This window comes from Amphiura filiformis, chromosome 2 (genome assembly GCF_039555335.1).
Source record: "Amphiura filiformis chromosome 2, Afil_fr2py, whole genome shotgun sequence".
NCBI classification, from domain to species: Eukaryota; Metazoa; Echinodermata; class Ophiuroidea; order Amphilepidida; family Amphiuridae; genus Amphiura; species Amphiura filiformis.
Genome location: NC_092629.1, coordinates 28208425 through 28231417, shown reverse-complemented (window position 1 = coordinate 28231417; position 22993 = coordinate 28208425). Strand labels below are relative to the sequence as shown.

Sequence of the window (22993 nt, the reverse complement as noted above, 5' to 3'; positions counted from 1 at the left end):
TCGTTGAATGGAACAGTCCATATTTTCACCTCATGAAAATATTCTTACAGTTGTTCTCATGAACATTTGTATACTAAGTAATAGGTAACCATTTGTATTTTCATATTCTTTTCATAATTTCATTGCTATATCTGAATAGGTTATTACAGCAAGTGATATGCAGAGTGGAAAAGCAGATGAAATATGTGTGATGGCATACCTTACTCAATTTTGTTCATGCACTGAAACTGAGGTATGTATGATCTTCTACAACACTGTTAATTTTATATATATATATGTATTTAACCATGCTACATATTGGTTAATGACTGAATAGTATTTGTAATTTACAAATACAACATGACTACCTCCTGACGCGCAGCGGAGGGAGGTAGTCCTGATCGTCAACACCTCGGGACCAGTAGTTTGCACTACTTCCCCGAAATAAACCATGTTGTATTTGTTTTATTACACCTCATACATATTTATTCAAATGCCAATATAATTATGTAAAAATCAAAAAATACAAAATAAGCTTACCTATTTCGTTAGTCGTCTTTCCACTCCAAAACTTCCAAAAGTTAACTGATCAATCCAAAGTTCAAATGTTCAAAAGTCAACAATCCAAATCCAATGTTTATGTTCAAAATTCAGCAATCCAACGTTTAAAAGTTTTCAACAATTAAATTTGTAATCCAAAGTCGCAATAATTCCATTCCAAACTTATTTACAAAGTAGAGTTAGGCCTTGGCCTATGCATTGTGAATATTCACCACACAATGCTGGATGTTGAAGGTGGCTGAACGACGCGAAACTCCAACACCAATATTAATATCTCGGCCTAGCACAGGCGATGTATTTAACTCCTGAAGTACGGATTCTGTTTGCGATAGCGACAGAAAAGGTGACGACGGTGCACTGTGTTGCATATTTTGCATTTGGCTACGGCTAGGCCCCGGGCTAGGCCTCATCTCAACTAGGTCTTGGCATCCTTAAAAGCTGCATCGTTGACGATATCGATGCCGCTTTCCTTCTCAAAGTAACGCTGCAAACCATATCTCAACGATTGCATTGATTCTTTGGCATATAAATCTCCATCAGCTTTACGAAGCTCTGCGTAGTAGCGAGAAAGAGTGGCACACAATTCCGGATATGCAAGCTGTACGATGTCATCAAACTCCATCTTCTTTTCCTCACAGTTCTTTCTGAACACGTTCACTGACTTCTGAATGACATTTTTGGTACCGATAGCAATCAAGGTCCTCAGTGGACAATTCCGGGAATCTACTAGCAGACGACGCCATTATGAAAATGCGATAACATCGTAGTCAGAAGACACCTTTCTTCTTTACGTTGCAAAGTGCGTCGTGACCTCTAATATTCATGGGGAACTGCGAGCCGGGAAACTGTAAAAACTTCTGCATATGCGGCTGTTCAAAATCGTTAAGTAGTTCTTTTAATTTCACCGACGTCACATAAAATTGACCAATGAAATAGCTGGATTGCCTTATAAATATGTATGAGGTGTAATAATGATATATACTGCATGCAAAAAGTATCCTGAACACTTAAAACAAAATCCATTTCTTAAGGGAACTGGAATGAGCGTTTCGACAGCATTTTTTGTGGGACATGAGAGCACATCAAACCTATCGAATTGCATTCTGAATACGAAGAATGTCTTTCTGATATCAAATAATTTTCATTTTATGAAATTCACGATATAATACCAAATATTTTTCACATTTTGGAGATATAACAGTCCTTGATTTTAATTTTATAAATTTAATGATATAGTCTTAAAGTGTATGTAGCTGGGAGGAAAAGCCGACGATCAATTGAAAATTTTGACCTTTCATATTGAAGATATGGATTTTTTCCCCAAAAAGACCTCATTTTTGTTGGTGTTTTGGGAAAAAAAATCCATATCTTCAATACGAAAGGTCAAAATTTTCAATTGATCGTCGGCTGTTTATCCCACCTACATACACTTTAGGTAGAAATCATCAGATTTATAAAGTTTACTTCGAGTACTGTTAAATATCAAAAATATCAATTTTTAATGATTTGCCATAAAATGTGTATTACATTGCGAGTTTCAAAAAATCAAAATTATTTGATATCAGAAGGCCATTCTTCGTATTCAGAATGCAATTCGATACGTCTGATGTGCTCTAATGTCCCACAATAAATACTGTCCAAACGTTCATACCCCTTCCCTTAAAGACACTAAATTAGAAAATAAGATTGTGGGTAAAAAATTATTAAAAAAAAGCGCAGTGATTTATAGTGCGCTACGCACAGGCACAACGCCTAGACGTTGATCCACAAGCCTCAGCACACTTTACAGGTTGTCGCTGACCACTACTACTCCACATCATTCCATAAACCATTAAACAACTATTCAGGGACTTTGCTGCTTAAAGAGCACACACCCTAGTCCCGGGAATTTGAGTCCCGCCCGATAATCCTATTACCCGGGCAGGAAATTCCCTGCCCGGTACCCGAAATTTAAAAAAAAAAAATTTTTTTTTTAATAATAATTTCAAAGTTTCTTTTCGGTTTTGTAGTGTCTCTGGAACTAGACCTAAATGCTAGGATCATGGTTGACCTAAAAAAAAAAAATTTAAAAAAAAATTGAATTTTGCACATTGTTTTTTAATTTTAATATGAAAATTGATATATAGTTTTCATGTCATACTCTATTAATGATTTCAAAATGCATTCAAATTCAATGCATTTTGATATCATTAATAGAGTATGACATGAAAACTATGTATCAATTTTCATATTAAAATTGCAAAACAATGTGCAAAATTCAATTTTTTTTTTGTTGTTGTTGCAATTTCGGTACCCGGTTACCCGCCCGAAAAATGCGCCGGGTACCCGGGCACAAAATTACCCGAAAATCACACCCCTACACCCTAGACATTCCACAAATAACCTTCGCAACCGGGATCAGTTCCCTGAGTTTCATACGGGTTACAACGAGACAAATTAGCAGTAAGTTCCTTGTCCAGGGGAATTTCAAGCTAACTCAATATTTACCACGAGAGCATACTAAGGACTGCCAGGGTTCGAACCCGCAATTTTGTTCTGCATATTCGGCATGATACAACTTATTTCCTCAACTCGTAGTAATTTGAATAATTCAAAAGTGACACAAATTTATATCGATTTTCCCCAGCAGCATGCAGGTATCAAACATAGTGAAGTGAGTATTCATTTGTAAGGCTTTAATGAACACATAACAAAAGGCTGCAGAAATCACCTTGAAGAAGGAAATATCCAACTTGTCACTTTTCAAATTCTACCTTTGCCATTCAAATGTGTAAACAAAATTCCATCTATATTGACCACTTTATTTTGTAATTTAGTTTTAGTGTCTTTTTGATTTTTCTCTTTTAGTTTTAATGTTTTATTTGTTTCGATCATTATACATATTAAGGTGAATGGCCAAAATTATCTGGCAAAAATCGCTTAGCATCGACTCCTTTCAATGTGGCTGATATTCTTTGGCCACTTTTGACATTTCAGCACCTTTACTATCGAAAATGTTCATCAAAATTATGTGCCAAAAATTACTGGTATTTGCCCCCACTTTGACCTGACAACAATAAGGTACACATAATTATTGCATCACCCCTTAGTGAAACATGGGATTTAAAATTTAAAAAAAAACTTGATAATTAATTTTTGAAGAAATATACTTTGTGAAGTAAGAGCATTTTTTAAAACAAAACCAAAACTTTTACTCGCTATTGACGGTTTCTCCTATCATGGTTGATAAGCATAATCAGAATTGTTGTTTATCCTTCTGGTTAGAAAATGCACCTACAGTCAGGGCATGTTCAATCGTAAGTAAGGATCAACAACCATCATTTTGATGATGCCTATGGACCATGATAGGCAAAACCGTCAAGAGTAAAAGTTTTGGATTTTGTTAAAAAGAAATTTTATCAACAAACCTGATGAATCTATATTGTGATATACTTTGTGAATTCAAACCATATAGCACATTACTTACAGGCTGAATTTAGGGTGTGTAATGATGTATGATAGCAGTATTTGTTATGATTACATTGCAGGTACCAATTGGACCAAGAAAACCTGCTGTAAATGAAATGAATATTGGAACTACAGAGATGACAGTGAAATGGTGCCATGAACCAAGACCAGTAATACAGCCTGTACAGGAATACCAGGTGGAGTATATAGAAGGTGCTGGTAGACGTGCAGGTAGACCAGCTGGACACTGGATAAAGCATCCCGATCAAATTCCTAACACTATATTTACCTGTACAGTAAAGAATTTAGAGCACTACCAAGAGTATGGCTTTTGTGTACGAGGTATGCACGATGGTTCCAAGCATGGGCCCATAAGTCCTCTTTCTGATTTGGCCATAACAACACCAAACCTTGGTAAGTTTACATGAATTTGAAGCAGTTATATTATATATAAAGTTAATTTGTTTTGAGCCATCACTTGAACAAACAGATGTGGAAGTGAGGGTCTAACTGACCAGTTGTAGTCCTACTAATGTAGGCAGATTATGTGGCCATGGGGAAACTAGACCCATAATTGTAAGACTATCCATGTGCTCAAGGTGAAATTTACATCTACTCATGTTACTCTACCATTTTCCTGAGAATCAGAGATTTCCAATCTGTAGCTTTAAAGTAAGATGTTTCAATCATCAAACTTATCCCCATTTTAACAATATAGAACATTATTTGCAATCTGTCTGAATTTAGTCAGTGTAATGGTTATGATTACATAATTTATATTGCAGGTACCAATTGGAACTACAGAGATGACAGTGAAATGATGCCAAGATTGTGATTTTGGTATCAGAGGAAATAAACATTTTTCTCAATATGTTCCCCAGTGCATCAAATGTGGGTTAACCATAGAACTAAAGTTTTCATCCTTCATTAAAAAAAATGTGCGTCTTTACCCCAAACGACTTAAGCTAAACGTAGATCCATCCTAGTGACAAGATTTTTACTCCAACACCTTACGTCTTTTTCCGTGCTAGCCATCCATGCACCCAGATACTTGAAGTCCCTCGCCTCTTCTAGTTTGGTGCCATTGTTTGTCTGGATAGATATCTTTTGACCATGGTTGAAAGACATGAACTTTGTTTTTGAAGCATTCATTTTGAGGCCAACCATTCCAACAGATGATTCAACCCTTTGCAGTAACTCTTGCGCTTGGTGGATTTTCTCTGACAGTATGGCTATGTCGTCTGCAAAGTCTAGATCTGTTAGCACTTCAGGTCCGATTCGTCTGCTTCTTCTCTTCTCCAGCTGGAATCCAAGCTGCTCTTCTTTGCCTTCGACTGCCTCCCTCAATGCATAGTCCAATACCACCACAAAGAGGTATGGAGTAAGGGTGTCTCCTTGCAGTACTACACCAGCAAGAATATCAAACAGTTCAGTTTCTCCATATGGCGAAACTACTTTTGCCTTAATCTTCGTACAAGTTGCTATACCTTCCACAAATTGATAAGGGATTCCATAGGCTTTGAGAATTTGCAGCATCTTTCCTCTATGAATGGTATCAAAGGCTTTCCTGAAGTCTATGAAAGTTATTATTGCAGGCAGGTTTTTAGCTTTCACTCCTTCAATGATTCTCCTTAGGGCCAGTATGTGGCTTACTGTTGTTCGCCCAACCCTGAAACCATTCTGGTTGATCCTAAGAACTTTGTCTACTTCAGGATCTGTTGAGAATCATATTTTTAGTGAAAATCATATTTTTGGCCATAATGACCTTTCAATGACCTTTGACCCAGAATTGGTCTTGTGACATTTGTGCCCCCACCCAATGGTTCTTGTGGCCAAACTGGCCGGAAGCATATGGCTATGATGGCTCGTTATAAGATTGACAGAAAGCAGAATTGACTTAAAACAGTATAATCGCAACAATCATGTGATTGTAAAAATTGTAAATATGCGATAATAAGTAGACAGATACCAGTCAAACTTGGCAGATGTTTATTGCAGTGGCGTAGCTAGGGGTTTTGGCGCCCAGGGCTAAGGATACATAATGGCGCCCCCTTTCCACACGCGCGAACATTTGCACAAATAGGGCCTATAACTAATTAATTTTGGTTAAGTTAATTAAGTTGAATATCGGTCTTAAATTGATCTTTCAAATGATTTTGTGCTGAAATGCGTGTGAAGCGTGCAAAAAGTTTGACTTTCATAGCTAGAAGGGGGCGCAGAATCGATGCTGAATTGGGCTCAGGGCACATACCTCCTGTGCCCTCTTCACTTTTCAATGTTTTTGTCATTGTCAAAATTTCATAGTATAAACTGCAGTTTGCCTATAGTTTTTATTACTTATTATTTTGGTATGTTTTTATTACAGACTTGAGCAACATTAGATATATACTTATGGAAGCTACAGAAAACCTCTGCGGCTTTTTGGATCCCTATTATGTCATTGAAAACATGTATGCACGGCGCATGCTCACCTTTGCTGACAAGCAGAAAATAAAAAGCATACAAGCTTTTTCCGATAAGGTTGATGTTTTGCTGGAAACATTGAGGCGAAAAGAGGCAAAAGCATATTTTGTTTTTATGTCAGCACTGTGTAAAGAACGTAATGATTTATTCAGGGAAGTTGTTAATATAGAATGTGACTTTACCAAAGGTATGAAGTTCCTTGTTTTAATTTGTTAAGTCATACACTACAAGATTCCTATTGTGGTTGCCTGTACAGGTACACTGTCGCCACGGTACTTGGCTCGTACTGTGTGGTAACCAGGGTAGTACCAGTGCAATACCACTTGTGGTGGGTCCTGTGCATTAGCACCATTGGTACAATGCGAGGTACTTTGTTTGCACCAGTCGGGTACCTTGGTGACGGTGTACCTGTGCAGGCGGCAACAGTAAGAATCTTGTAGTGTATGATGAATTTAAGAATTTAGAGTGCATTATTTTGTAGGGTAATAATAACTGCATATTACTGATGGGAGTGAAATTAGAAAAAATAACGCACTTGGGCTGAAATGCATCTAATGCACGAGCCCTATTTCATAAAAAAACCTGCAAATGTATTATGCATCCACCTCCAAGGAAAATGAATCTATCATATATGTGACCAGTTCCAACAAAACCCAGAACAAGTCGCCAGAGGCGTGTTTTTGAGTTATAGGCCTTTAAAGATGACATTCCCATAAAAAAAACAAATTTTGGAATTCTTAATTTCATGGTATTTGACCTTGGGACTAAATGGATCTTCAAATCCTTGAAAGTATACTTATTAAATAGAGGTTTATTTAATCAATAAATAACAATTGAACTATGATAATCCCTATTCAATCCTGTGTAATGCAGGAAACTAATTAGCCCATTTAATACTCCAATAGCAATGTGGCAAAAATATCCAAGGTATCATTTACAAAATATCCATATCTTAAAAAGTATTGATGCTTACCGTCGTTTTATCTTTTCAGTTTCTGTTTCCGTAACCGTATCCGTTTTTGTAAGTCATTGTTATTCTGAAGTGGTAGTCTCCCAGGTGTGACCAATCTTTTATTCTAGCCTTTTGTTAGTTACTGAAAATTTGAAGCTCGTGAATTTCAGTTTTCGTTTTGGTAAGTTATATTGATTTTTACATAAAACCTTGAGATGTGCGGTTGGGTGCTAATCTAGACAAAAGAAGAGTCTAAATTTTACGGTCCTAAATTCACGGTAAATTGTACGGCTTCAATTGACTTGTGTTTGGTGTATATGCACTTACGCCTAGACGTAAGTGGCTCGTAAACATTGTCTTGCATTGAAATATATACTAACCATGTTGCCAAGTTATAAGCAAAAGTCTTTCATATTGGCGATGAAACGAGCGTCTGAATATCTCCCAATGAGGCGCGTACAAGTGGTGATTTGGTAATCATGTTTTATATTGAAATGCAATACAACAGAATTGCATTGGAGCAAAGATAATGTATTCTATTCATTCGTACCAATGGCAAGCTAATCTGATAATTGGTTGGGCCTATATGCATGACTCGGGTTTATTTTAAATGTTTATTTTTGCAGAGCTTATTTTTAGTCATGGATCTTACTGATAATTTTCGCAAGGGAGGGCCGGGGGAGGGAGGGAGGGAGATACTTGAGTGAACAAGTGAGAGTGGGAGGGGGTGAGGAAGAAAGAGAGGAGAGGGAGAGACGGAAAGGCTAGAAAGAGAAAGCTCGAGAGGAGAGAGTAGGGACCGGGGAGGAGTGGGGAGCCTGATCATGGGGGGGGGGCAGGAGGAAGCAAAATAGGGAGATAGACATTGATACGAGGGAAGGGCGACACTGTGGCCCTGCACAAGTGCAATGGGGCGCGACAGGCTCATAAGCGGACCTTTTTGTGATTGAAGGGCTTATTTTCAACGTTTTTACAAAAAAAGTGGACCTTTTCATTCGGATTTGCATTTTGTCATAATAATGTGAATCAATTTATCACTGTCAAACACGAGAGGGCGCTAGACCATTAAAACAGCGGTCGGACACCGGTGTTCAATACTATTTTATCTCCAGCCTTTATGGGCTTTATTGACACAGGCAATTACCTCTATTGAAATAAGCTGATTGGTACTTCAGAGTTAACAATGAGGTCAGATTACAGTAAACTTACTGAATCCCTTGTGTTTTCGTATCTGAACAATAGAGTTTCCTCATTAATAGAGAATCTGAAAAGATAAAAAGACCCCATGTATATAATTTTGGTATAATTTTAAAGCCTATTGTCCCATGCTTACATTTTTATAGAGTTACGGAAACTGAAAAGATAAAAAGACCCCATGTATATAATTTTGGTATAATTTTAAAGCGTATTGTCCCATGCTTACATTTTTATTCAAATCATGAAATGCAATAATGTGACTTGTTCCTGGTTTTGTCAGAACGGGTCACATATGTGACGCAAATGCATTTAAAAGCAGTGTAGTATGCGGAGTGCACTAAGATACTGTTGATACACTCATGTATTAACAATATGTGTATTTTTCGAAAAGCTTTTCTGATTGGTGGCTATTATACAGACTTGACATTTAATATGGAATACTTTTTCGCAAAATTCCAAGACTGGTCTGATAGAGGTCTGCATAAACGGCACGGGCTAAATATTAATTGGGGTGTGTCGGGAGATGGTCTAAAATAATTGCTTGTCAGAAAATGTGCTTTCCATTAGTGTACATTATGGGGCTCATAATGTAGTAAATTAGCCTAAAATGGCGGATTTAAGGAGACTAAATTTGAATTTTGTGGGGGTAAAATTTCTGAATTTGAGCAACATTATTTTGATATTATCAAATTTATTGAGGTTTGAGGCAATTTTATTGAACCTAAATACCAATAAGTGTTCGTCAGAACTGAAATGCACCTGTGATCTACCAGTTTTGAAAGTGGGAGGAGCTTTAAAAAATATGGCTCTATAAAGTGGTATGCACTCAGAAAATTTGAATGGTCCCCTGGGGCCAAATGTTATAAACTTACTGTACACAAAGAAACAATGTGAGTTCATTGGACAACCAGGAATCCGCACAGTTGTTTTTGTACCGTAAGTTTATAACATTTGACCCCAGGGAGCCATTCAAACTTTCTGAGTACAGCTTTTAAGAGCCCTATTTTTAAGCTCCTCCCCTGTTCAAAAACTTGGTACATTGTAAGTGTATTTCAGCTGTGATGAATGCCGGCTGCTGACGAAGTTTACGAAATATCACCTCAAACCCCTATAAATTTGATAATAACAGAACCACGTTGCATAACGTCCGAAATTGTGTCCCCCACAAAGCTCAAATTCAGCCTCCCTAAATCCGTCATGTTAGGCAAATTCGCTACATTATGAGCACCATAATGTAAACATATCGAAAGCACATGTTCTATCAAACAATTATTTTACACCATCTCCCGACACACCCCAACTAATATTTAGCCCGTGCGGTCTATGCAGACTCCGTCCAGACCAGTCTTGGAATTTGGCGAAAAATATTCCATATTAAATGCCAAGTCTGTAGGAGTATGTATGAAGAGTTATACTTGTATATTTTTGGTCAAACATCTTGAGTTTATGAGTATGAGTTTGTATAGGGGCCTACCTGCTCGGAAAGCAGTGCTAGTCAATGAATGCAGTTTAACCTTGAATAAAGATAGAATAAATAAATAGATAAATAATTCTAACCAAAAATGTGGTAGTGAAAGTTATATTCTTATTGCGATATTTGCAGCACAAAAGCTACACTCTAAATTTAGCCAACCAAAAGCTTTAGAAGTGACCAAAGGAGATGGACCAAGAAAAGCTAATGTAGTACATGAACCACGCAAGAGGCCTAGGCCTAAAGGTAAGACGGTGAGACTTTTTTTTCATCATGTACTTACAATTGAACTCTTGAGGTTGGCGGCCCACTTGTATTACAGTGTAGATATGCTAAATTTAAATTGGGCAAATGCTCTTGTTCTTTGCTAGGATAATTGCATTTCTAATGGCTATTTCATTGCTATATAAGTATTATTTTTAATTTGTACTTATTGTCTGATTTATATTGCCTGATCTGGACCTCTTGAGAGCTTACCAGAATAATAATGAATGAATGAATAAAATGATAGTGTTGAATGCTGCGGATAGGTCAAGCAAAACAAGGAAAATAACATTTTGCCTATATATTCATATCATCTAATATATCGCTATGGTTTATTATAATTATTCCCCGATTGAATTGTTCAAACCAGTATCCAACATTGTGTCTATCATCTATCCAATAGGTAATGAAAGTACAGCACCAGGAGCAGTCCATAAACGAACACGTTATGGTAAGACCATGTTACTTTCAAATCTGTCTACAGTAAAACCAAAACTAGTTTGTGAAAACAAATCGAGAGGACTATATTCTGGGGTAGATTTCAAGAAGAATGAATTAATCCGGGGGGGGGGGGCTCCCCAAAAAATACTAGTAGGTGACGGGGATGTGCGGGCACATTGACCCCCATTTTCAAACCGCCTGTCACTAAAATGACCCTCTTTTTATTTTGCTCATTTTGCTCTCACCTAATGACTCCCATTTTTAAAAGGCTCTCTCACTGAATGACCACCATTTTTAAAAATAAATGCTCTCACTGAATGACAATCAGGTTCCCAAGTAAATGCTCGAGCACTAAATAAACCCCATTTTCAGAACAAAATGCTCTCACTGAATGACCCCATTTTCAGAAATATATGTTCTCACTGAAAGATCCCCATTTTTAGGAAATGATCTCACTGAATGCCCAAATTTTCAAAAATGAATGCTCTCACTGAATGACCCCCTATTCCCGCCCCTATTTTATCATCCTCACCAAATGACCCCCTATTATTTGGTTCTCTCACTGAAAGACCCCCTTTTTTTTTTTTTTTAGTCTGTCACCGAAAAACCCCTACTTTTGGAGTCGTGTCTGCACATCCCTGTCACTTCCATATTTGAGTGCCCCCCCGGCGGAAATTAATGCTATATTTATTGTCTCGCCTGAACAAATTGATGTACACGTGCTGCTCGATCACGCTCCACAGGAGCAAGTGCATCTGACATAATGTGTGTTGTGTCAACATTCATGGTAAAGTACGTTTATTTAGCTAATGTCTCAACAAGTAACAAAGAGTATGCCATCTTTAGCCTATAATTAATATACAAAAACACTGGCAGAAATTCTATTTTGTATGTCAGTCTAATATAAAATAAATAATAACAAAAATGTTGTTTGATTTAACGTGCGCTTCAGCTAGGCATGACCTAATTATCAGCACACTTCAGCAATTATTCCACTGCCATTAGGATATATCAGAATCATTTCCACTTCACCAAGTCCGCAACTGATACGCAGGTACTCTCAGCGACTTAAATTGTGATTACCCCCAGCAGCTCCCCATTTTACACCTGGGTGGAGTAAAGCAATTGGGAATTAAGCTATCTTGCTCAAGGACGAAACACACTGGCCGTGGTGGGGCTCAAACCCGTAACCTTTCGATTATGAAGCTCGCGCCCTAACCATTGGGGCACCGTGCTTCCCATATATTAACATATGAATAGATACCCCCGAAGTAAATGAATAAATCGAACCTGGTAAAACATATTTTAAACAACCACTGAACTTAGTATTTGCATGGAGTGCATTAAAAATTTATCAATACACTCTCAGCATCTCAAATCTTTTTTTGGGTGGGTGCGGCGTGCCGCACCCGCCCTATATTTGTCTGACTATTGACCTACTTTTTCACATGCCGCAGTGTTGAGAAAATATTTGTGCCGGTTATATACCCAAACACCCACAAAGGTGATAGTTTACGGCGAGTTTTGTAATTATTACTTGATTTTGATATGTAAGTAATACGATAAAGTCGTCATAGGCAGTAATGTATTTGTATGAAAAGAAATAACAAAAAATAATTATTTAAGTAATAGAAATACTATTTGGAAATTGCAGCAAGATTTGCAGATGTTTTTATTTGAACAGTACCAGTTCACCAGTTTTGCTAGTTTTCCTAACCTTTGGGCTAAATTAATAGCATCGTGAAGGTCATATATATCATTTTATACTAACAGCTACGGTATGCAATTTACAGCTTGTATGTGCATTGTGTTCAGTATGTACATAGGCTATTTACTTTTCAAATCTTGTGACAAATTGTGCTTGCTGATGCTTGTATCATCGAGATAAAAATAGATCTATTTTTTATCTCGATGCTTGTATAAGGTATTATAGACAAATTATCAGAATGCATATGCACCAGTAGAAATGGCCCAGGTTGAATAAAATAAATAAACATGTGAATGAATATTTTATTCCCTGGATTATATTTGTTGGGACAAAATAATGATATAGTTTGACACTTTGAAATACAGTTATGTTATTAATCATAATAAAGTTACAAGGTTAAAAAATAATATCGAAATATTGTAAAATCAAACTTTTCCCCTCATAAGTTGTATCAAAACAACATATTGAGGAAATTGATATGACAGATTTTTAAACTTTGATATGGAAAGATACCCCAGCCCTGTTGTCTCACCAGAGAAGATGAGCAGAAGTCTTTCTATCTGATGATAAAAAAAAACTCTAGGTATGATTACGAAAATGTTTTAAATAAATATTATCTACAAAAGTTTTATAACAATGTTTAAATATAAAATGTTAACATAAAACGTCTTCTGTTATGATGTGAAGGGTTAATATAAAAACAGGGAAATCTGTTCCAACTGACCAGCATGGAACCAAAGGATAAGCAATGGATAAGATTAAAATCAGGGAAAATATGACACAACCTCCAATGTGGGAATAACAAACGTATAAACGTATAAAGTTAAAAACTCTTTTAACTTTGTTTATATGTTTTGTGTTATTCCCCCATTGGAAATCGATGTTGTGTCATATTTTCCCTGTTTTTAATTGTGAAGAGTTACTCTTTCTTTCATTTCTCTTGACAATTTTTCATTTGCCCGCCCTATTCTTTTTAAAGGAATTTTTATTTCCAATTGGCTAAACACTATAATGCTAGGAGTGTATCTGTTGCGAACAAAGTAATATTTTGCTGACAGATCCTGGTAGGGGGGTGTGATAATTAATAAAAAATTAAACCCCCAGCTCAAAATATGGAGACAACCAATATAAACTAGAAAAAAAAACAATTTCAGTGAAATTCGAATATTGTAACCCCCCTGTACATGCCCTCTGAAAGTTTGACAATAAGGTTGCTGAATTTGGCAACCTTGCAACGTGAAAAATGCTTTATACAGTCATTAAACATAATAGTATGAGCAAGATTTACAAACACAATGACATACAGTGTAAAACAAATTATTTTGGTGAATTAAACTGACTCAAGAGGCTCATTTCTACTTGTCAGGGTTGTGATTTTACCTTTTTTTCACCCAAATGTTAGGATTTTATTCCTGATTTCATGATTTTTGCTCCCAATTTCAAGGTTGGTTCAAGTTGTCTGGGCTTAGGTAAACGTAACTCACCCTTTTGGGTGAAAAAAGGAAAAAATCACAACACTGACAAGTTGAGATAAGCATCTTGAGTGAGTCCAAATCATCAAAATAATTTGTTTTCCACTGTATGTCACTGTGTTTGTAATTCTTGCTCATACTATTATGTTTAATGACTGTATAATGCATTTTTCACATTGCAAGGTTGCCGAATTCGGCAACCTTATTGTCAAACTTTCAGAGGGCATGTACAGGGGGGTTACAATATTCCAATTTCACTAAAACTGATTTTTTTCTAGTTTATATTGGTTCTCTCCATATTTTGGGCTGGAGGTAAAAGCTGTACTTGCAACTTTGTGAAATAACACCCCCCCCCCTACGGTTGTAGCAGTCAAGTTAGCTCAACCGATAAGTCGTTCGGCTATGGTGCGAGAGCTTGTGGGTTCAAACCCCGATGGTAGTTAGTACGCTCTTGTGTAAAATTGCATTAGCTTGAAATTCCTGTGGACAGGGAACTTTCTGCTAATTGTCTCGTTGTAAACTGTACAAAACTCGGGAGGCTGATCCTTGCTGCAAAGGTCTATTGTGGAATGTCTACATGTAGGTTGTGCGCTTCTTAGATACAAGTCCATATGAAGAGCTCTGTTGCAAAAGCCATTAATTTGAACGAATTTTGGTATTTTACCCCTTTTGACCTTTGGTTGACCTCTGGTGACCTTGAAATGACCTCCATCATATTTTGAATTATATCGGAACTTAAAATGAATATAAAAGTTTTGGAAAATAATTTCTTGATGTCTAATAGTAGCCTTGAATGTTCTTTAACTATTAAAACCAAAAAGAACTATTTTTTTTTAAAATTGTTGTAATTAACGAAAGCTGTAGCTTCTGAAATGCTCAAAAACATAATTTTCCCGGATTTGATTAAAAATTCATAATTAAAAAAGTAAATGAGATAATTCAATTTTTCCTTTTGATTTTGAAAGCATTAGTCAAGTTACATAAAGTAATGCAAACAAATGGGCTCAAATTTGATTGCAAAGGTGGTTTAAAGAAAAGAGGTAAATTTATTTTGTTGCAAAAGCCCTTACATCCACAAAAGGCGCGATATTAAAGAAATAATAAAATAAATAGGAAGGCTTGACAATTGTACCAAAACTATTCTTTTAGTTTCTATTCATCAACACTTTATCCGAACCCAAATTTAATCAAATCGAACAAGTAATACTTGCACAATTAAAAAGGTTTTGAAACAAAGCTCTTCATATGTTGTTGTTTAAATAGTTTATGGAATGATGTGGGGCCATAGTGGTCAGCGACAACCTGTAATGTACGTGTGCTGAGGCTTGTGTATCAATGTCTAGGCGTTGTGCCTGTGCGTAGCGCACTATAAATCACTACAGTTATTTTTGCAGCACAAGTCCCGAATATACAGCTCCCGAGTAAATGCCATCAATATGAACCCAACAAGTTCTACTTTTAAAACCCTAATGGATCATCCTGACTTTTAGACCAAACTTGCTATATAAGGACTAATTTTTTACTTTCGCATAAAGATTTAATTTTGCACCAGGGTTAAACAGTTGCCAAATACTTTAGTGTCAAAGTGTAATGTAATGGAAGGAGGGCACAACATTACAGAAGTGATGACTTTCTTTCTGTGTTAAGTTTCGGTATCGAATGCTGCGGATAGGTTAAGAAAACAAACATTTTCCTCATCAACAGCATCCAGTATATCGCTATTTATCAAAGTAGGTTTATTATAATTATTCAAATAACCAGTACGTCGTGTCTCTCATCTATCCTAGGTAACAAAGGTACAGCTTCAGGAGCGAACGTCCCTAAACGAACACAATATGGTAAGACCATATTCCATGTCACTTTTAAATTAAAAATATGTCTGTAAAACAAAACCTGTAAAGCTGAATTTATACTTGATCGCCGAGCGATTGCGAAGAAACGCTTTTGGAAAGCGATGGGCAATCGCCGAATTTTGCGATACATCTCTCATCGCTTTTGCATTTATACTTATCATGGCGGTAGCGATTGCAGGTGACAATTTAAATATTCTAAACGCCACAAAATACATTTTTTAAAACATTAGTTGCTGTCAATAGGCCTAATTATTGTTTTGAATTAATTCATCACCGAAAATAATAATCGAGAAAGGTAAATTAATTAGCAAAATAATAGATCCAGTTGGTTGTATATGATTGGTTGACGCATTCACGTGTCAAGCGATATCGCTGGAAAGTTGAGATTTCTTCAACTTGCAAAAGCGATGTCGTTTTTGCCTCAGTGATTTGAATCGATTGATCGGCTTGACGCTCTGGAAATGTAAGTGAACACTGAGCATGCGTGAGAATCGCTTTTCTGCAAAAGCGATCAAGTATGAATTCAGCTTAAGACTGGCAAAGTGACTACACACAACCGGAAGTCAGTTTCCCGGCAAAGTGGATCAGATACTCAGATCTGATGAAGTCCTCCATGGAGACAGACGAAATATTAATAAGTAAAAACTTGTTGGTTTTGTCAAGCAAAATTAAATATGCCAATTGATAACCTCTTGTTATTTTGTGAACGCAAAAGGACTAATAATTTCCAATTCTTGCCTATAGTAACTGTCTCTCGCATTGGGTGAAGCATAGATTATAGGCCGTCGTCTTCTTCATTATTTAGATTTCAAAAAGAACAAATTATTATTGTCTCACCTGAACAAATTAATGTATACTCGCGTGTGCTAAAGGATATGTTGATGCATCTAATGCACGGTTCATCACAGGGCAAGAGCATCTGACAAACCCATGTATCAATATTCAGGACAAGTACATTGATTTATCCAATTTCTTAAAATTAAAGTAGCTATTACTGTCTTTATGTGAACATTGGTGCAATTTGAAAAACAAGCGTGTAGAAAGATACGCCTTATGGAAATCAGCCACTCACTAAGCTCTTAAAGTTGGAAAGGCCGCGGTCAGTGCATGTTCTTATCGATGATACACGTTGATGGCCACTCACTTCAGGCAACTAAAACATCCCCGGGAAAACATCTCAATTAGCTAAGCAATTTCACACTGCATGTTTTGATTGAATTGCAATTCTCAAATCATAAAAATGTTCCCGAAAATTATTTTGCCTGCTATCAAATGCAAGGTTCTTAGCATATCAGTTTCAATACTAATCATTCAATCAAGTTTTAAAGAATTGTAGTATTCCAAACAAGACTGTGTGTACTTTCTTTTTGTGCTGTTTATTTCGTTGTATGTAACTGCTGCCTTTTGTAAAACCCTTTGCTGTCACTTTTCGGTTAAAATGATGTTATTTAGGATTTGGTCAGTAATGGCCAATTCCTAATGTAATGGTTAAGTCACCTTGAAATGATCAATTCAGTTACCAACATGTTACTATTTTTTACTATTCTCAGACATCAAAATAAAAATGGATCTTCAAGGAGGCCCTGTAGACCACCTGAAAATGATTGATACAATCTTCTCACAGATGTTAAAGCCTCAAATCTTGTCCAACTTAGTCAACAATACGTTCAATCCTCTTGGCTGTACATTGGTGAAGTTCATTACAATTCCTGCTGGTTCTATCCAGTATAGTGTCCAATGTGCAGATGTCATAGTTCTGAAAGATACTTTCCAAAGTACTGAAGACAGCTCTTTGGACAAACAACTGGATAGGGCATTGCTTACAAAGGACGTAATTGGTGAAGAAGAGGGTATAAAAATTAAGACCAAGATAGATGAGGCAGAGTTCAAACAGGCTGAAGAAAAACTTGTGAAATTGGGTAAGAAATATTTAAAGCTAATGCTAAAAATATCCTTATAGGATATGTGTTCGCTTCCCTCTTTATCTCTCTCTTTCCAGTTGGAGGGCCATTCAACTTTGACGCGCTATTATTAAACTGTACGCTATGAATACGCACACAACGAAAATTTAAATTTGCTTGGTTTGGGTTGCAGTTTTAAAAGCTTCCAAAATTCTCTCTACAACTCCTAATAGCTATATATTTTATATATAACTACAAGAAAGGCTTTCAACATTCCATATATGTTCACAAAAATACCGTAACTTTGCAAGGAATATGATATGGGCACATAAACACAAATTGTTGTCATGAATTGAGATAAAAGAGTAACAAAAACTGCGTTATTTTAAAAATGGTGCGAGTTCATATATCAGGAATTTGCATATGATTAGAAACATGGCTTATTATCCTCATAATAAAAAATCAAGATTTTTGGTTGGTTAAGACAAAAACCTGCCGGGATGAAAAGGGTATTTTACAAGACGGAAAAATACCAGTATTCAGTAGGCCATGCGACAACAACATTGAGAAGGTTCATGCGAGCAGTGTTAAACTGCGCGCGCGTATTTCACTGAACGCAGATGAATGGCGCGCTTGGGCGCAACAAAGTCGCGCGCGTGTACTCGTTCATGGTGTCAAGTCACGCGGTATTGTTATGAAGTTGTTTACTTAATTTTCGTGGATGGGCCTAATCTGGGTAACCAATTTAAACAATTATAACAACTTAGAATTTTAAGTTCAAAATTTGGGACAAAGACTAATCGATAGATAAAGGTTGAAATCACTTGTCTGGCTAAAAATTAGAATGATTAAAGCGTTAAGACAGAAAATATCCGGGTTAGAAGTCCTTAGCAACGAAGATAAATTTGAAGGTAATGCAAACGCAACAATCACGAATTCTAACGACAAAAGTAGACAAAATGGAAATCAAGTAGAGAATTGTGAAGATATTTTCAATACAATTTATTTGTAAATTGCCCAAGATGATTGGCTACACGTACGTTAATAATTTGACCTTTAACGGAAAACGCGCATGATGGCCCTCCGACTCTTTCTGTGTTTTCTCCTTTTTTCTCAGTCCATATTAACCTTTTCATTCTTCCTGTTATGTCCTAGTGTTGTCAGTTAATTTCCTTTTATCTGATTTATGGTGTATGGGCACAATGAATTTGATTGGATAAGGGTCTGGTACCCCAATAAACGCAGGATCAGAGTGATCACGCCATTCAAGATAATGGCACGAGGAGAGAGCATGACAAACGTTAATCAATTAAATAAATCCTTTTAAAACAAGTTCAAGACATTTTACATATTCCTTTTTATGTCTGAATGTAATCATGATTTAGCTAACCAACATCTCGACACTTCCCCCTCCCGTATTTTAATGCCTTTCTCTCAACAATTGTTTTAAGGTTGTGTTTAAGGTTGTGTTTGAGAAATGTCAAAGACAAATAGTGACCTTGTTGTGTGTATAATCCATTTATGTGCACAGATGTGTAACTTCAAGGTATTTAAAAAAATACATTTGCAAAAAATTACACAAATTTACAATAATTTGATTCAATGCCAAATTGAGTTAATTTGATTTGATAATGTATTAGATCTTCCTGGTATACCAAGTACCCCTAATGCTGTGAACATCGACAAGACAAGTGTAAAGCTTACCTGGTCACCTCCTGAAGGAAACCAAGAGAGTGGCAAGTTTAGAGTGACAGCATATATCGTTGAGAAATGTGACATCAGTAAAGGATATTGGTCTCAAGTCAACAAGAAGGTTAGTTTTTTACATTTGCCTTGAACAAGTAGTCAGCCAGCCATTGAGTGAGAGTAAATGTGTAAGTCGTGTTCTAATAGAGAGATTGCGATGTTCCAAAACGCAGCACGTGGACCGTATGTTTTCACGTACGTTTTTACGTACATTAATACGGTGTTAAATATTGCTAGTCTCGGTTCCAAACTGGATTGTGCTCATTCGTCATGAAGGAGAACAAGTCGGCTGGAATAAAGACTATAATATTTGATCTCATCTAATCTAGGTCGATAGAGGGCATAGTGATTGAAAAATTAATAGTAAGCGCAGGCTACTGAGTCTTTTGATTTTGACTAAAATTTTGACTTAACATGCTGCTTAAACTTAATTGTATTTTTGTGCTCTCCAAATATTATAGTTGCCCAAAAATATATATTTTGGTAGATTAAAGATCACTACATCCATATATCATGACTTTACTTTCAAAATGAGACTTTTTTGTCCTGAAAATTGGGCGCGTTGCATGAACTTCGACATGAGGTAAAATCAGCATATTTCAACATAGCATCTGCGTTTTATACTACGTTGGAATCCAAAATGGGAAATCGCAATGTCATTTTTTGTACGCAAAGTATCACACACATTTCTGTGTATGGACATCGCATATAAATTTAGTCGATTTTCAACACATCGCTGTACCTTTATTATAATGATTTGTTACAAACAAAAAGGATCATAATAGTAATTAGACTTTCCTTCATATGTTCATTATGATTGACTGTTTTTAACATATTATGAAATGGACAAATTTTGTGCATTTTCAACGATGTATCTACGAAACTGGCTAAATACATGACCTCGCTTCGATACAGGAGAGTGATTTTGAATAGATCAACGTACGTTTGATACCTACGTTTGGAAATCGCAATCTCTCTAATATATTTCGGTATCCCAACTTCAATGTGTAGCATGTCTATGAAAAGGAGATACATACAAACGACACTTAATATAGCGCATTTCCAGACATGAGCAATACGCTTTACATGCAACAAAATTAAATAAATGAGAAACTTAATGACCACAGCAATGCAGAACAAGGGAAACATATGCAATGAAAAACTAGTACAAGTGGGTTTTTAAACTGGCTTTAAAGGCACTAACAGTGGGTGATGAACGGATGGTTATACATTCCACAATTTGGGACCACAGACACTGAAAGCTCTATCGCCGAACCTCCTGTTGTATTTCAGAGTCGCAAGACAGTTTACATCCTGAGCGGAGACCTTGTCTTAATGGTGTGTGAAAATGGTGATGCTATTTGTGAGGTAGTCCGGAGCCAGATTGTGCCAACAGTTTCCCCTCTCTGTGTCAAACTGTTGGCAAATATATGTTGTTGGGTTTTCAATCACTTTGGGTGGAATTAGAATGAAGGATTTATTTCATTCATTAATTTTATTTAACAAATTTGGCTAAAATATGTGAAATCCCTATCATTCATGCTGCCACAAGCTTTACTACATAATTGTTGGCCTTTGACCCAATAACTTGTGAATGTATGAGATTTTGATAAAATTAACACTCTCTATTTTTTCCTAATTGAATAAAATCTTTAGGTGTGTGAGAGCAGTTATGTCATTAAGAATCTGACTCCAGGCAATCAGTACCAATTTCGTGTCTGTGCTGTGAATGCAGCAGGTGTTGGAGAAGCAAGTGCAGCAGTAGATATAATTACAGCTAAAGAACCACCTCCTTATTCATTATTTGGTAAGAGTTGTTTTAAATTTCTTAGTCAAAATTCATAGCACATTGTCAGTTAAATGTTCAACATGTGATTCATTGTCACCAAACCAAGGAATCATAGATGGAATACTATACCGCTCTTTTCAAAGACAATAACCTTACAGGTATAAACTGAAACACTCAGCATAAAGTGAAATCTCTATAGTATTACGATATATGTCTTATCCCTGTTCTTTGATAATTATAATCTGGTAAAATGCAGAGGAACATTGTATCGTCTAGTGCGGGGCAATACATTCAAAAATCCTGTTACATCACTACGGCAAGGATGCAATGATTGTCGCAATTTTTAAGATGGGTGATCACACTCAGTGTGGAAACTATCATGGGATATATCCTTACTCTACTGTTGGTAAAGTTGTTGCAAGCTGCCAGTAAGATACTGCCTGAAAGCCAATGTGGGTTCATATCCAGTTGATCCATTATTGATCCAATTTTTACACTGTACCAGCTCCAGGTGAAAACGAGTGGGCAACAGAATCCACATTACATGGTCTTCATTTAAACACCATTGATAGAGAACTACTTTGGAAACTACTTCGTCAAGATCTTTTGTGAATTTCATGATGGGATACATCTGACTGTGCTAGATAATGGTGATACAATAGCAGGTCCCCCACTGTAAAAATCCGCCCAGTCAATTTTGCACGCTACAGAGCCTGAAAAATAAGATCCGGCGAATCACAAATTGACACACGTATGGGAGCTGCCATGGGGTGCTAACAGCAACGTGGGCGGTCGCCAGCACAAGCATCCTACGCGATCAATAATGCGTATAGGGCGCATTCAAGTGTGCCGTAATATAAGCGACCGGTAGTTCCTGATATGCGATGACAGGGTCTATGGCCGCTTCCACGCAGTAACATGCTTCTGAACTTGCTGTCAGGGTCCTGACAATAGAGCCATTTCCAGTTTGTTATGGTGTTAAGGTTACTGCCTCTTTTGATGTTTTGAGCAAAAAAATGGGATGATTTTGCCACATTAAAGGGGCATTTCGTGATCCACAGCCTCATCCCCCACTTTTCTCAAAAAAAGTTGAGATTTTTATATCACTGGAAACCTCTGGCTACATAATGTTTATGTACAAAATATTTCTTGCAGATTAATTCGTTTTGCAAAGATATCGTGAAATTTGAATTTCGTTCTGGTGCACCAGAACGAAATTACAACGCATTGTCTATGGAGCAGTGTAATACACATAATCATGCATAACTCGCAAACGCAAAATCGGAATCAACTGAAATTTTGGGAATGGACTTTTTTCGTGGATATGTACTGAAAAATGTCATAAAAAGAGGATGCTAGGATCACGAAACACTCCTTTAAGTATCAAATTTGGCCCAGAAATAATCATCGGAAAAATAAAAGTTATACCTCATCTTAAAGGTAAAGGTTTATATATTATTATTTTTCCATTGCTATTTTAATTTTCAGACTCTGATTGGGACTGGGAGTGAATGAACTGGGTCATTGATTATAGCACTCGCTTTTTTTTTTTTGACCAGTCATTTCATCAATTTTCCTCATTCCGATTTCTAAACCAAATTGTAGTCATCTATAAAACATCCCATAATAACATTCTTGCTATTCAGTTTTGATATCTCTACTTCAGAAATAAAATTACAAGTTGTAGAAAACCTAAATTTACGACTGAAATTTGTATTTTTCAAAAATTTCTTAATGAGTCTAGCTTTC

The 22993-nt window shown here is 36.4% G+C and overlaps 1 protein-coding gene across 1 annotated transcript in view; it reads left to right on the top strand.

Annotated features, from left to right (window-relative positions):
• The window catches only part of LOC140146045 (uncharacterized), a 51451-nt gene that overhangs the window by 8234 nt on the left and 20224 nt on the right, over positions 1-22993 (top strand). Inside the window, exons 7-14 of the mRNA XM_072167786.1 lie at positions 140-232; positions 4068-4401; positions 10203-10316; positions 10738-10785; positions 15743-15793; positions 17359-17727; positions 19350-19522; positions 21112-21262. Of these exons, the coding sequence (XP_072023887.1) occupies positions 140-232; positions 4068-4401; positions 10203-10316; positions 10738-10785; positions 15743-15793; positions 17359-17727; positions 19350-19522; positions 21112-21262 (1333 nt within the window). The remainder of the gene's footprint in view (positions 1-139; positions 233-4067; positions 4402-10202; positions 10317-10737; positions 10786-15742; positions 15794-17358; positions 17728-19349; positions 19523-21111; positions 21263-22993) is intronic.